Source organism: Ochotona curzoniae, unplaced genomic scaffold, assembly GCF_017591425.1.
Source record: "Ochotona curzoniae isolate NIBS_2020 unplaced genomic scaffold, NIBS_Ocur_1.0 contig_523, whole genome shotgun sequence".
Lineage (NCBI taxonomy): Eukaryota > Metazoa > Chordata > Mammalia > Lagomorpha > Ochotonidae > Ochotona > Ochotona curzoniae.
Window position 1 is genome coordinate 4,684,061 of NW_024466459.1, and position 14,278 is coordinate 4,698,338.

General features: G+C 40.4%; 1 protein-coding gene across 1 annotated transcript in view; it reads right to left on the reverse strand.

Annotated features, from left to right (window-relative positions):
* The window catches only part of ABCA5 (ATP binding cassette subfamily A member 5), a 65,513-nt gene extending 52,671 nt beyond the window's left edge, over window positions 1-12,842 (reverse strand). The window contains exons 1-6 of the mRNA XM_040989571.1: window positions 12,748-12,842; window positions 6,341-6,456; window positions 5,006-5,210; window positions 2,464-2,625; window positions 1,600-1,688; window positions 624-853 (exon numbers count right to left, since the gene is read on the reverse strand). Of these exons, the coding sequence (XP_040845505.1) occupies window positions 624-853; window positions 1,600-1,688; window positions 2,464-2,625; window positions 5,006-5,210; window positions 6,341-6,442 (788 nt within the window). The 5' untranslated portion in view covers window positions 6,443-6,456; window positions 12,748-12,842. The remainder of the gene's footprint in view (window positions 1-623; window positions 854-1,599; window positions 1,689-2,463; window positions 2,626-5,005; window positions 5,211-6,340; window positions 6,457-12,747) is intronic.
* Between the last annotated feature and the right edge of the window lie 1,436 nt (window positions 12,843-14,278).

Consider the following 14,278-nt stretch of genomic DNA (forward strand, 5'->3'; position numbering starts at 1 on the left):
ACTTATACTCGCATATTCTTGTTCTCTATCTCTGGCTCTCTTTCTGTAGCTTCAATTTCAGCCCAGCTTTTTCTCAAAAAAAAAAAAAAAAAGCTTCTATAAAATTATCATTTGTAAAAATGTGCTGATATTTAAAGTTAACTAGTGCATACATGTCTTTTCTCATGCTTCTTTAAAAATAATTTGTGTACTGTGTCAATTGACCCAATTAACTACAACTTTTCAAGAAAAAACATTTCATATGCTATGTATACTACTTTAATCACTGTAACTACAATAGGAAACCACATATAATCCTGTGCTAGGATATCAGGGAGGACTGCTACAGGTAAGTGATTACCAACATCTCTTATTACCTTCTGTACACTGTAATATATAATGCAATGCAAGGACCATGCCTCATGAGTACAAAAATAACGTACAATAAAACTTAAACCTGCACTGGCAATACAAGCTTTCACCTTTCTATACCCTTACCTTACGACATAGCAAACACAGTTGAAGCTTAAAAAGTTTCAAATGTCAAAAAAGGCAATTATAAGAAAGCAGGCTCAGAACCTTAAAATTACAATTCTGAACAGCTGTATAATATAAATTATACCAAAAATAAACTTATAACATACCAAAAGGCGGTGTCATGAAGTCCCATTATCTTCAAAAATTCTTTGAGCTTTTTTTCTTTCTCTGCAACAATATGAATTGCCAAAAAGTACCCAAAAGGTGAAAATGCTATAACCAGGTATATTAAGATCACTCCTCGAGGAAAAGTATCTATTTCCACAACAGCACTTTCACCCATAATTACAGCTTTAGTTGACTCCAGCTCCCTCCAAAGAGAAACGTTGGTCTTCAACTGTGATTAGAAAATATAAACACATTAAATCAATTTAGTTATTATTTCATTCCTAATACATAACCCCAAATTTGGTCAATAATCCAGTAAAAATACAATCCTCAAGAAGTTACTGAGTGACCTCAAATAAAAATACGTACAAAAAGCTACATATGTAAAATAGAGTAGAATATTTCTTTTAATTCACTATGGAAGCATATCACAAAGTTTAAAGTCTGAAGTTGGTGAGTACACAAATTTTGATTATATAATTTCTCAAAGAAAATATAATTTCTCAATTACCTTTAGCAGACAATTGCATACATGTTAATAAAATATATATAACCTCAAAATTAAGGGATTTATGAATAATTATTTGTGTCATTATCCCATTGACTGTTTTTAAAATGTTCTTTTAAACAGCATGTGTTACTGCTTTACGATTTGTACACGCAGTAAAAACAGAACTACAAAACAATGTCACATGGTATTTCCAACATCCAACTGAATGTGAATTGAGATCATGTCTGCTGATCCATGATCCACTGTGGAGAGAATAAGAGAGACCAATCTTCCTTCCACTTATTAACTCCCCAAATGACTGCAATGGCCAGGGCTGGAACAGGACAAAGCCAGGAGCCTGGAACTTTTCAGGTCTCCCACGAGGATGGCAGGGACTCAAGTAGTTGGCTATCTTCTGCTTTTCCAGGCACATTAGCAGGGAGCTAGGAAGTATTAGAATAGGATTCCTTCTTTATCAAATGTACCTGAATAATAGCAGCATCTATGGATGCCTGTAGAACTGTGAATCCCGAGGACCAATACTGAGCTGCCTCACAGGACTTGGAACAGCCAGCTATTGGGGAGAAAACACGAAGTGTAAGATGTTACACTGCAAGCAAGTCCTTTCTGTAATAGCAAAAGATACAGAATCACCGGGTGTTCATTCAAAATGGTGAAACAGAGCAGTTATTTGTGTTAGGATACTGAATGGTATATGAACAAAAATGGAGAAGCAATTGTAAAAATTGCCAGTTAAAATATTGTTAAGGCAAGTTCTAAAATGATTTGGCTTCAAAGTGCCTGATAGTGCAAGAATCGGTCTAGTTAAAAAAACATAAACAAGAACTCCTATAAAAGCTTTCTGGAACCAAATTACAAACTCAGTGCTTGACACAATGATTCTAACATCTCTGAATAAATATTTGTGGCTGATAATATCTCAATAGTTTAAACACTGAAAGTTGTTTCCCATATTTCAAATACAAAACTAAGGATATACACTGGTAGAAAATATTAAAACCTTAACATTTCTATCATGTTGTAAAATAACAGGAAATAAAAGAGTTGTAAAGTCATAAAATATTAGATATAATTTTATTTTATGCTAATATAATTGATATGTTAAAATCAGCAACACACTATAATATGTTGGTGTGTAATATAGATAAATATTTATATATACATATTTTATGCCACACTTGACAATCTTCTTATCTGAACATATAATCACAGTTGAAAATGCCGATGCTGACTCTGATCAAGTTTTTTTGAGAGGCCAAGATATGCAAGATCTCTTCTGGAGAGGCCGAGGTATGTGTGGAGGCTGAGTTTTACCTAGGGCTACTCACCTCTCGAGTCCATATAAACAGAAGACACTGGGATCATGTCAGGGAAAAACCGGAGTTCGTAGGACATGAAGTCTTTGAAAACCACGCCTATGAAGTTGCTGGACTTAGAAATACTGGATTCCACCATTTCTTTTTCATTTGTATATTCTTCAATAGTAATGACTGTAAAATAATAAAATATAGTTAACTCACCAAGTAAAATAGCTTAATACAGCAAATCAATTTTATAATTACTCTTGATGAATGGACCATTTTATAAACATCTAGTTTACTGTCTAAGAAAATGTTAAAGAACAAACAAAAAAGAAAATGCTGAAGAACAAATGAAATAGTGCAATTATAGATTCTACACAGCTGTCACTGAATCACATAAATTACATGTCAGTGTGATATGTCTGTTATAAATATCATAAAGGATGGTTTAAAATAGTATGCAGGATGTTATTTCATTACATGACTGTCATTTTTCAAAACCTGAAGTAACTGTACTAAACTTCAATGAAGAGTGCGCTTCTGATGTCATCTTTACTCTTTCAATCCACTCACTACTGCTTTACTTTCAGAAAGATCCTTACATTTAAGATAACAGGCAGCAATGAACTTAAAAATTAAGTAGCAATTAATTTATATTTTTTAAATAGAATAACTCCTTAACAAATGGATACTCTATTTTACAATGTTTTTCCTTTTGAAGAGAATTACTTAATATTTTTCAGAAAATAAGTTATATCTAAATAACTATGATTAAATTCTTTGAACGTAAAGTGCCACTGAAATTCAGTATTGCTTATGCCTTTTCTAGAAAGTATATGGGGAAAGTACCCTAATTATTCTCATACATCACATCAAATTAATATTAAAATGTGTTCTTAAACTTACGTTAAACTTGTGATTATAAATTCAAAGTATGACAATTAATCTTTGACAGGAGAACTGAAAATAATTCAGGGGAAAAAAGGTTGGTCTATTTGACATATGCTGTTGGGACAACTGGATACCAGCTTGCAGAAGTAAGATGCAAAACCCTCACCTCTCCCCTTTTTCAAAAATCAGCTCTGAATGGATCAAAGACCTAAATCTGCACCCAGAAACCATCAAATTATTAGAAGAAAAACCAAAAATATAGGAAGCATTCTGCAAGATTAAGCATTGGTATAGATTTCTTAGAAAAGTCACCAAAAGCAGATACTCAAAGCCAAACAAAGAAATGGGACTACATCAAACTGAGAAGCTTCTATACAGCAAAATAGACTATCAATAAAGTTAAGAAACAACAGAATGGAAAAAAATCTTTGCGCACTAAATAACAGGTGACTAATATCCAGGATTTACAAAGAGCTTCAGAAACTCAACAACAGCAAAGCAGACTACCCTGTGAATAAATGGGTGAAGGAAATGAACAGGCATTTTTCAAAAGAAAAAATTCAAATGGCTAACAGACATATGAAAAAATCCTTAAGATCCCTAGCTTTCTGGGAAATAAATATCAAAACCACACTGAGGCTCTATCTAACTCCAGTGAGACTGAGACTGGCTTGCATTCAGAACTCTAATAATAACACCTGTTGGCAGGGATGTGTGGTAAAAGCAATCTTACTCCACTGGTGGGAGTGTAGGCTTATAGTAATCACTATGGAAGTCAGTAAGCTGAGTGTTCAACTGAAAACTCATCTACCATCTCACCCAGCTATTCCACTCCTGGGAATATATCTAAATGAAGCAAAATCTTCATATCAGAAAGTGACCTGCAACCCCATAGTTACAGCAGCACAATCTACAATAGCAAATACATGGAAACAACCCAGATGCCTGTCAAAAGAGGACTGGATAAAGAAACTGAGATAAATCAACTCTATAGAATACTATTCTGCCATTCTAATGAATGAAATTCTGCCATTGCAACAAAATGGCCCTAACTGGAGACCATTATGCTCAGGGAAATAAGCCAGTCATAAAACTACAAATATTATGTTTTCTCTGATGTAAGGCAGCATTCATACATGTTCATACATGCATATACTCTCTAAGTACATACATACATACATTCTCAAAGATGAACTGTATAATGGAAGTAAAAATATGTTGCAGTATACATCTCTAGTCTTGAATAAAAAGAGGACTCCAGATAAAGCTGTTAACTATACCTTGACAATATGATATACCACTGCCCATACCTACAATACCATGATGTGTTTAAATAGCAGAATGTTGAACTTGTGACTACTGCTGAAGGACTATACTGTTGCAACAATATGAGAGAAAATAGCTGGGGTAGGGTAATGCGAAGGGATGTAAAGGAGGTGTGTGTGTATGTTGGGGGGGAGGAAATCCCTAAACCTACAAACGTGTATCATGGAAAATAATAATAAAAAAGAAACATAAAGCTGCAGAATTCAATTAATTTTATATCAGTACAAAACCATACCTTCATGGAGGGACATATTTTTAAGAACTAGGAATGCTATTTACTTAGTAAAGCAAAGTGGTAAATAATGAAAAGGCTTCACATTATACAAAGAATACATATTCCAGTTCACAATACCATCAGGAAGATGATCAGTAGACACTTTCTGCATGATGCTGCTTGTGATATTGGTTACTGGAGTATATCCAAGAATTCTGTTAGAGAGGATAGACTTGTCCATGGGGTTAAGTTCTCTATCAGGCATCTCTTCATACTTCTTATTTGGATGCAATATGCTAATTAATATTAACCAAAATAAAAAAAACAGTGGAAAAAGAATCTCCTATAATAAAAGAAAGAAATTCATTACAAAGTATAACAATGGCACCAAAAATCACCAATATTTTTATACAAATTATGTATTTAATACTAAGAAAAAACATGAAGAATTTGATTGCTCTTTGTCTTGTACAAAAAGTAAAAGCAGTTTTATCTCAATTACTGTGTTGAATCTCTCATTAAACACAATAGGCAAATAGTAAATAGTAAGAGATTTTTCCTGTACATTTAGTTTTATTCATATAGTTTAAACTTGAGCCATAAAAAAATGAGTGACAGGAATACTTAAATATCATAGGTTACTCATGTAAAATACAATAAAGTTATTTGTAATTTTATTTAAAGTAACTAGCCAAACATCTTTGTAAGGGAACATCATGAAAATGTTTTGTTTAGATTCTGATTTATAAATTGCACTTTAACAACATCTAAATTTATACCAAACTATACTCAGCTATAGCAGAAGGAGAAAGTATTATTTTTTCCAGCTATTCAATTATTCCGCTGGTTTGAAAAGATGAAAAATGTATTTTCATCCTTTGAGATGATTAGTAGTTACTTAGCTACAGTTCTTAGTTTCACTTATATTTAAAAGTAATGTTTGATGTTGTGACATAATGACATGACTAACTATGACATAATTCTAGCATTCTTGGGCAACTCAATCCATAGACCACAGAATGAGAGATTTGGGCAAACAAAGTTATCTGTGGAATGTTAGTTCATGAAACCTGGGAAATGCATGCCTACATGTTCAAAATTAAGCACTGATGCTAGAAATTAACTAAACTGCGTCATCATTAATAAAACGTTTCAACATTTAGAGACATTACTATGTCATTGTAAAATACAGTAGACAACAGGCAAGGGAGAAGAGAGAAGGAGGAAAGGCAGAGAAAGGGGGAACCCTATACCTACAAAATTATATAGCAGAAAATAAGAGTTTAAAAGATGATGACATTAGGTAATTCAGTTATTTTTCTATGGTTGACAAAACACAAGTTCTTACTTTACAAATGAATTAAAGGGAGCAAAGGAAATACTACAAACACATTAATATTAATAGTTTCTTAAGGACAAAATATACCAACACAAAAGAGAGTGAAACCAAGCATAAGGAAAAGTGTAATTTACCTGAACACTACTTTTTTTAGTCCTGCATTTAACTAGGTAATTCTTCAGCAGCAGTGTTCTGGTCTGTCTCCAAACCCCCACCTCCCTAATTGCAGTGGCCATGCTTTTGGATCAACCTAAAAATGGGTGGAGGGAAAAACAAACCAACCTGAAATCAAACAATAAAGCAATAAACTGCATGTCAGTATGCAGAGATGCTTCAGTCCCACATAAATTAAGACATTAAAAAACACCTTCTAGCACATCTCTCCAATCTGGATAGAATGGATAAAGGAACACTTTAAGGATTCTAAACACACACACACACACATACACACACACACCCAGCCTGATAGCAAGGGTCAGGGAGTGGGAGGTAGGAAGGAGACCAGAATTTGAAATACCACCAAACCTGCAAGGAGGTTATCATTTTTTCTCTTTTGGTATCTGTGGCTTCAGCAATAGCAAACGCAAATCTTAATGCTCAAGGAGAATGGAGAAATGCCAAAACTGTTTTCTGTGCTTTTCAGTGTGCCCATCCCCAAACGATCCCGTGATGGCAGCACCAGCCTAAGAAGTCTACTGAGGGCAAGACTGAACTCTGGAACCTTCCTCTCCAATGGGAACTAGGGTTACAGGAGATATGGCCAACCCCAACTGTTTTTCCTCTCTGCTCCTTGCATTGGGCCCTGAATGTGGTGCTTGCACTTGTAAAAGTGCCCAAAATTTCTGGCTAGAGGATGGAAAAAACAGCCACAAGGAAAGAAAATGTAGCAGGAGCATAAATAAAGAGGAGGCCAGGAAAGCATCAAAGAGTTGGTTATCAATTCCTAGACTCTTATATGGATTCAACGCCATTTTTGCTAACACACGACTTAACTTACCAGCCTTAACCACCAACCTTATCAGACTTAACCTACCAGACTTGCTTAAACTATCAGCCAGGCCACTGCCAAGGTGCAGACTAGTCACTGCATGGAACACACAGGACAGATCAAAACACACTGAAATTACAAACCACAGTTCAAATAAAGTGGGTGGAAACTTGGGGTCTGACCGTGTAACCAGACCAATGCATCCTTCTTTACCCTTTTTATGTTCTGATTAACAAAAGCAAACTACTGAGCAAGCCTGTGACTATAGTGTCCGTGTAAAGAAATACTGTTTGCTTACAATAAATTCCAAAAACTGGCTTTGAAAGTCAAGTGTAGTTGCAAAGTAATGCGGTCCTTCCTGTTCAGCATGATGAGACATTTAAATCTGTTGTAACAAATTGCAAAGAGACACAAAGGGCAGGATGCCCACAGGCTCCAACATATGTGGGCTTCATCTTGATTAAGGAAGAAAAACCAATATCTCCTAACACAATACTTTGTCTCTTTCAGATCTCAGCCAAATATCTCCTGACTGCTCAGTGTCACCAACATCCATTAGTCCTTCCTCATGATAAAGCTGAGCCATGAAGCAAGTTTCCTGTCCAGGATACCCTGTTTAAGAGATCAGCTCCAGCACCTGGGTCATTGTCCCACCCTCCTTAAACACCCTCGCTGAGCTAGATGTCCCAGGGATGCTGATCTGTTCCTTCCTCATCCACTGCAAGAGTAACTTCCCTCTTCCTTTACCCTCATACCTTGCCCTCATCATTTTGATTCAACATTGGGTCCAGGAACATAAGTTTTCATGATAAATAATAAGACATTATTTGCAAGAAAATAATAAGTTAAAGGAGAGTGGATTTCACAAAAGAACACTAGAGAAACAGAAATACAAACTGCTGCGAAAAACAGTTTGACCATTCCTTGAAAATTAAAGAGAATTAGCATATTACCACACAATTTCATTCCTTGGTATATAACAAAATAAAACCAGAGACTCAAACAAGTACATGTTCAAACAGATTCACAAGAAAACTACTTATAGTAGCTAAGAGGCAGAAAAAGATCAAACGCCCATCAACAGGTGGATGCACAAACTGCACATGCCGTATGAGGCCACTTCAAACATTTACAGACAAAATGGAATTAAACACAGTGAGTTTCCCATAAACTTTCTGAATATTCCTTGTTTAAACACAATTGGTATTATTCAGCCATCAAAACAAAGGAGGCACTGATCAAAATGTGCATGGACCTCCAAAACATTATACTAAGTGTAAGAGATTAGACACAAAAGGTTAAACATAACTGATTCCATTTATATAACTCCTAAGATAAAGTAACTAATAGAGACAGATCGCAGATAGTTGGTTGCCAACAGCTAGGGGACACAGAGAACAAGGAGAAACTAATTGTTTAACATGTAACACTTGGGATGGAATACTGAAACTCATTCCATCTGAACAAACAGTTTAACAGGTAAAACTGTATGACCTATTTACTGCTAGTCACAGGTTGAATTAACCCCTTCTGGAGTATGTTTATCCTTTGAAGACCCTCAGAACCCTTCCCGCCTATAGACCACTGCTGGAGCTCTCTCAGTTCTTCAGAGAGGTCTCATTAGAGTACTGAAAGCAAACTGGCCAGCGACTCGTCCCAATTTCAGTGGTCTCTGGTCAAATATGTACAGCGTGGAGGCCGAGGAGCTCCGCACACCAAGAGGTAGGACACACTGCAAAAGTACTACAAATTTCCAAACTTGAGAAGTCAAGAGTAGAAAACATACTAAAAAACAAATACTCCAACAGTAAAGACTTGATAATCACCTTTATTTAGGCAAGCATGTGGGAAGTAAGCAGGAGGGAAGAGAGAGGGGTGAAAAAGGAAAAAAAAGAAAGCCACACCCATTTCAGGATTTGCTACAAAACAAACACAGAAACACCAATCAAAATAGCAAAAACATTCTCAAGTAAACTGCCAAAGTACATTGTTGTAATGGACACCACTAAATTATTCACTCAAATTGAATACTCAACGCTTAAACTCTTGGTTTTAAGAAAAATGACTCCTGGCAAAGACACTGAAGGGAGACTTGCCAATGGCCATTTCTGTAATATATCAATGTGCACACACACTCCATGCTTCTAAAGTAGAATTTTTATTCCTCATCCACCAACCTCACACACATACAAATCACTCCTCTACCACTAATCTTGAGCTAGGTGAGTTAAATTTTCTCCAAGCAGGAATTTACACATAGACACCAAAAGTCACGAGAAGTGAGTTATTTAAAAAACAGGTTCTTGCAGTCTTGCCCCCAAATTTCCTCCCTGTCCTTTGCTGAAGTGTGTTAAATTCCCTATTATCTCAATTTATTTTCATTTTGACTTAAGTCATCCAGAATACATTTCACTTATTTCATGACACGCCATGATAACCCTACATAATACAATAAAATAACCCCAATAAATTTAAATATATTTCTGCATGTAGAGACTCAATTTTGGAAACCTATGTTTATTTTTGTGAAAGTAGAATTAACATACAATCTTAGAAATCAAGTCATCGTGACATTTAGGATCATCCATGCAGGGATGCTGTGGGGTGCGAGAGAGGTCACACCATTCCTTAGGATGCACTTTACTTGCCAAGCTTGGCATTGGCAGCGCCCATTACGCTAGGAACCATCAACATGCTTGGAGTCCTGCCTTCCTAATTACTAGTTGTAGGTACTAGGTAAGCATTCATCTGATGACAACAGAAATTAGCAAATGAAAACTCACAGTGGTAATCCAGTCTGAATCCTGCGAGTAAGAAATGGTCATTACTGTGAAATCTGTCCATTAAACTGAAAACCTATGTTCCAGCTTCCCCAGCAATATAAAACATCTTAACATCTTACAAAGCTGCAGACATTCACCTTCTCCTGGCTTCTCTGTCCAATCCCATCACTGCTAGGCCTCACCTCTCCTGCAAGTCTTGAGAGTACACAAATTAGAAATACAAAGTATCTTCGCATTCACTTCTTCCACCGACTCGCCCAAGCAGTGAACAGAGGGTGAGGAATACAGACATACGTGAGCGGTGTTCAGCAGCTACCCGTCCTCGGAGTCTGCCTGTGGGAGCCAGGAGCAAGTGGGTACTCAATGTGGGACTCACGTGTGGGTGCCACACACAGAACCGCTTGGGCAACACTGCTGCATCTCGGGGCCTCGCTCGGTGGGCAGCAGGGGTTAGGAGTCGAAAGGCCAAGGTGAAAGCTGCACACCGAGCGGAGGTTCTCAAAGGAGGGGGGCGGGTCTCAGCAGCTATATATATATATATATACCCACTCCGAAGTTTAAAGCATTCACTACCTGGATCTTTACAGAAAAATGCTGCCAACTCCTGCTACCAGTTAAAAGGCAGTGAAGTAGAGGAACTGAGGAAGGCAGCATGGTCATTTCACATTCACTAAAGGATTTTATGAACCGGAAACACATTACACAGGAACCCCGCCACCCCAATTTCTGCACTCACATGCGGTGCCCTACATTTCCTTTACTGCAGTTTTCACACCCACCCAAGTGGAGCTGTTTAATTTCCTAGCAATCGTATATTTCACTAGTTCCCTTACTCCTCCGATCCACAAACACTGAAGCTTTCATTTGCAGCTTCAAGTCCTTCTTCAATGAGAAAACTGAAGCAAATACAAAATTCTTCAAACTTCTCACTATTCCTTACATAAACCTACCTACATCTGTGTCCAAAACAATGATTTACATTTCAGTAATGTGCCAGTTCAGCCTGAACTCAAGACTCTGGTTTTACAAGAACATTTAACTAGGACAATTTAACTGGAATCTGGTATTATCTGTACTTTATTTTTAAAGATTTATTTTGTTTTTATTGGACAGTCAGTTATACAGACAGGAAAATATTCTGCCCAATGATTTCACTCCCCAAACGGCCGCAATGGGCGAAGTGGGGCCACCGGGATTAGAACCAGTGCCCATATGGGATCCCGGTGCATGCAAGGCGAGGACTTTAGCCACTGGGCTTCTGCGCTGGGCTGGGCCTTATTATCTGTACTTTTCTTAAGGAATTTCTGTTTTGCTTTGTTTTTTGCAAGAAAAAGTTAAGTTGGCCTCATGACTTAAAATTCCTGCTCTGGCTATATTGTTGGCCTGGCAAATAATAAAAGCACTGTAAAATCAGCCTTTTACCAAGGGGTCCATTTTTCATTCTTTTCATCTCTATGCTGTAAGAGGGTTCAATTAAAAAAAAAAAAAGATTCATTGTCAACACAATGTAACCTATATTTTACAGCAGTGCTGTTTTTTGCTGCAAGAGAAAACAGATGCAAAGCAAGTGTCTGTTGTTATCTGGTTAACTTTCATTACATATCACAAGTTCTAGAAGCTGGTGCTTGCAACTATTTTTGATACAACTAATTCACAAAATAGCAAAGACTGTAATTTAGTAGAGTATTGGAAAACTTTCACACACAAGCCCCCTTTCAACCCCAACCAAGGGCAAGGCTTTTCCATAGCATTCATCATGGCACTGTGGGCACAGGTCATCTGGGCAGCAGTGAACATGGAACGCATTCATCAATTTCTGCTCTCTACAGGAGACGTCCCTACACTTAAGCCCGTAGAACGAGCATACACCGACACAGCGCATCTTCAAGGACTACAGCCTGTCCAGCTTGGTTTCAACACAAACATTCCAAAATGCCCAATAATGTCCTCTCCGCCAAAAAAAAAAAAACCTCAATATTAATAAACAGAAAATATAGTGGAGATGGCATTGGAATTAGAATCGGGCATCCTGGGCATCCCGGGCATGAAGGACCAGCTCATCTCAGAGATGCCCGAACTTCCCCCAAACCGCAGCTGGTGCCCAGGGCTGCTTTGCAGGGACAGTCCAGCAAACACTCCTTCACGTCCCCTCACCCGCTTCCAGAATGTCCTCGTGGACCCAAACGCGATTTCTACACCCTCCCCGCTACCTTCCACATAGGCATCCTAAAAGGTAAAGGACAAGCCTTGCAGCCAGCACCACCACACACACACACACACACACACACACACACACACACACACACACACTCCCAGCCCACTTCGGAGCCCGCAGCTTTTACCTCGTGTGAGGAATTGGGGCGCTATTAGCTCGCTGCAAAACCGTGTCATGAGATCTGCGGAACAGCCCTCGTACCTCAACTCCCTTCCACTCGCTGCAAAAGGATCTGCACCAAATCCCCCAGGGAAAGCGAGCGCTAACGAGCCCGTGGTTGGCAGGGAAATCCACCTCAACAACATTCTTCCTTCTGTCCCCAGAGATCTGCGGAGGACCCAAGGGCCCCCCCGCCTTCCCCCGGCCGGCACCCCACGGCACCCACACAGCGCCGGAGCCGGCCACCCACAACGCGCCTCCCAGGCTTCCCCTCGGCGCCGCTGGCCTCCTTTCGGGGTGCGCGGCACCTCACAAGCCGCGGACGCCTGCGGTTCCACGACCCTCCGCTTCCCGCTCTGAGGAGACGTCCCCTCAGGCTCCCCCTGCCCGCCTCACCTCAGGGCCCCGGCCGCAGCGCCGTCAGGTCTTGTCGACACCCGACAGGCTTCAGAGCTCCGTAACGTGTGTGTGTCTGTGTGTGTGTGTGTGTGTGTGTGTGTGTGTGTGTGTGTCTGTGTGTGAGGCGAGAGGCCGCACGCGTCTCCGCCGCGCCGCCACACACGCCCCTCGCGCCCCGGAACAGGCCGGGCCCGCAGCGCCACTGCCGGGCGCCGCCTCCCGCCTGCCGCACCTGAGGGGCGGGGCTCCTGAAGGCCGGGGCGGGGCGACGCGCGCGCGCCCGGGAAGGTGGGAAGGCGCCCTGGAGGCGGGGCGTCGCAGGGGGCGGGGCGGGGCGAGTGAGGGCCCCGGGAGAGAGGGAAGGCGCCCCTGGAGGCGGGGCGTCGCGGGGGCGGGGCGACGCAGGGGCCGGCCGGGGCGCCGGGAGGGCGGAGCGTCACGGGGGGCGGGGCGCCGGGAGGGCGGGGCGAGCGGGGGCGCGCCAAGCCAGGCCTGCAGGTCTGTCCTCCCTAGGGAAAAGCGCCTGGGAGCTGCCTCCTCTGTGGAAAGCTCACCAAGCTGACACAAACAAGTGTGTTGAAGTCATGGAGCTGAGTGGTTGCCCTGCCGCCTCCTCGGGGGTGGCCTGGTCCTCGGCCCGCTTAACCCGCCTTCTTGGTCACATCTGGGTTTAAGACACTCTGTCCCCAGGTTCTCCCTGCTGCCGTGACATCCGCGGTAGGTGCTGGGTCCTCCTGGCCAGCGCACCTGCTTGGTCGCCCCTTCGACACCGACTGAGGAGCTTGTGCTCCTGAAATTCTGCCGGTAGAGCAGATCCAGAGCTTTCCAGGCAGCTCGTGCCATCTGTGGGCGCTTGTGCATGTCACGCCTGTTTTTGCTAAACATATAAAGTTGCTGTGTTGAGTTGCATTTGCCCAAGTGAACTAAATGGTGATCAAAAGTCACTGGATTTCTTTGGGAAAGAAAAACTCGCACGAATAGTATCCCTGATCTGCCTTTCTGGGTTTCTGTATGGCCACATTTCCTGGCAGTTACAGATTTAAAAGCTTACTTTAAAAATTCTGTGATCCCATATACATTATTTTTTTCTTCGCTCTCTCTCTCTCTTTTTTTTTTCTTCTGCCTCTTATACATAAGCCAAATCTCCACAACATTGACTCTGCTAAATTTTGAGGAGGAAAAGAAAAAGTGGCCTATAATAAACATAGATTATAACGAAGTAGGTAAAATAAAAACTTGCTAACCTGTATTTTCCTGTCAATTCTCCAGCGATACTGCTTTCTGGAATCCTTAGTCTGTTGTGAGGTGACTCGCTTCTGAGTTTCCTTCTCCTTGTGGTGTTGGCATATTTTGTGCTGTCTGCAAGCCTTGAAATACTTTAAAGTGACATGACCAAACTGGTTCCTCTGTCAAGGCTCTCCTGGACCCAAGCAACAGCATCACCTTCTCTCCGCTGCGTAAGAGCTGCCCTCTTGTTCACGGCCTGGATTTCAGTACCTTCTCTTCGCTTAGGCTACGTGTGGGCTGA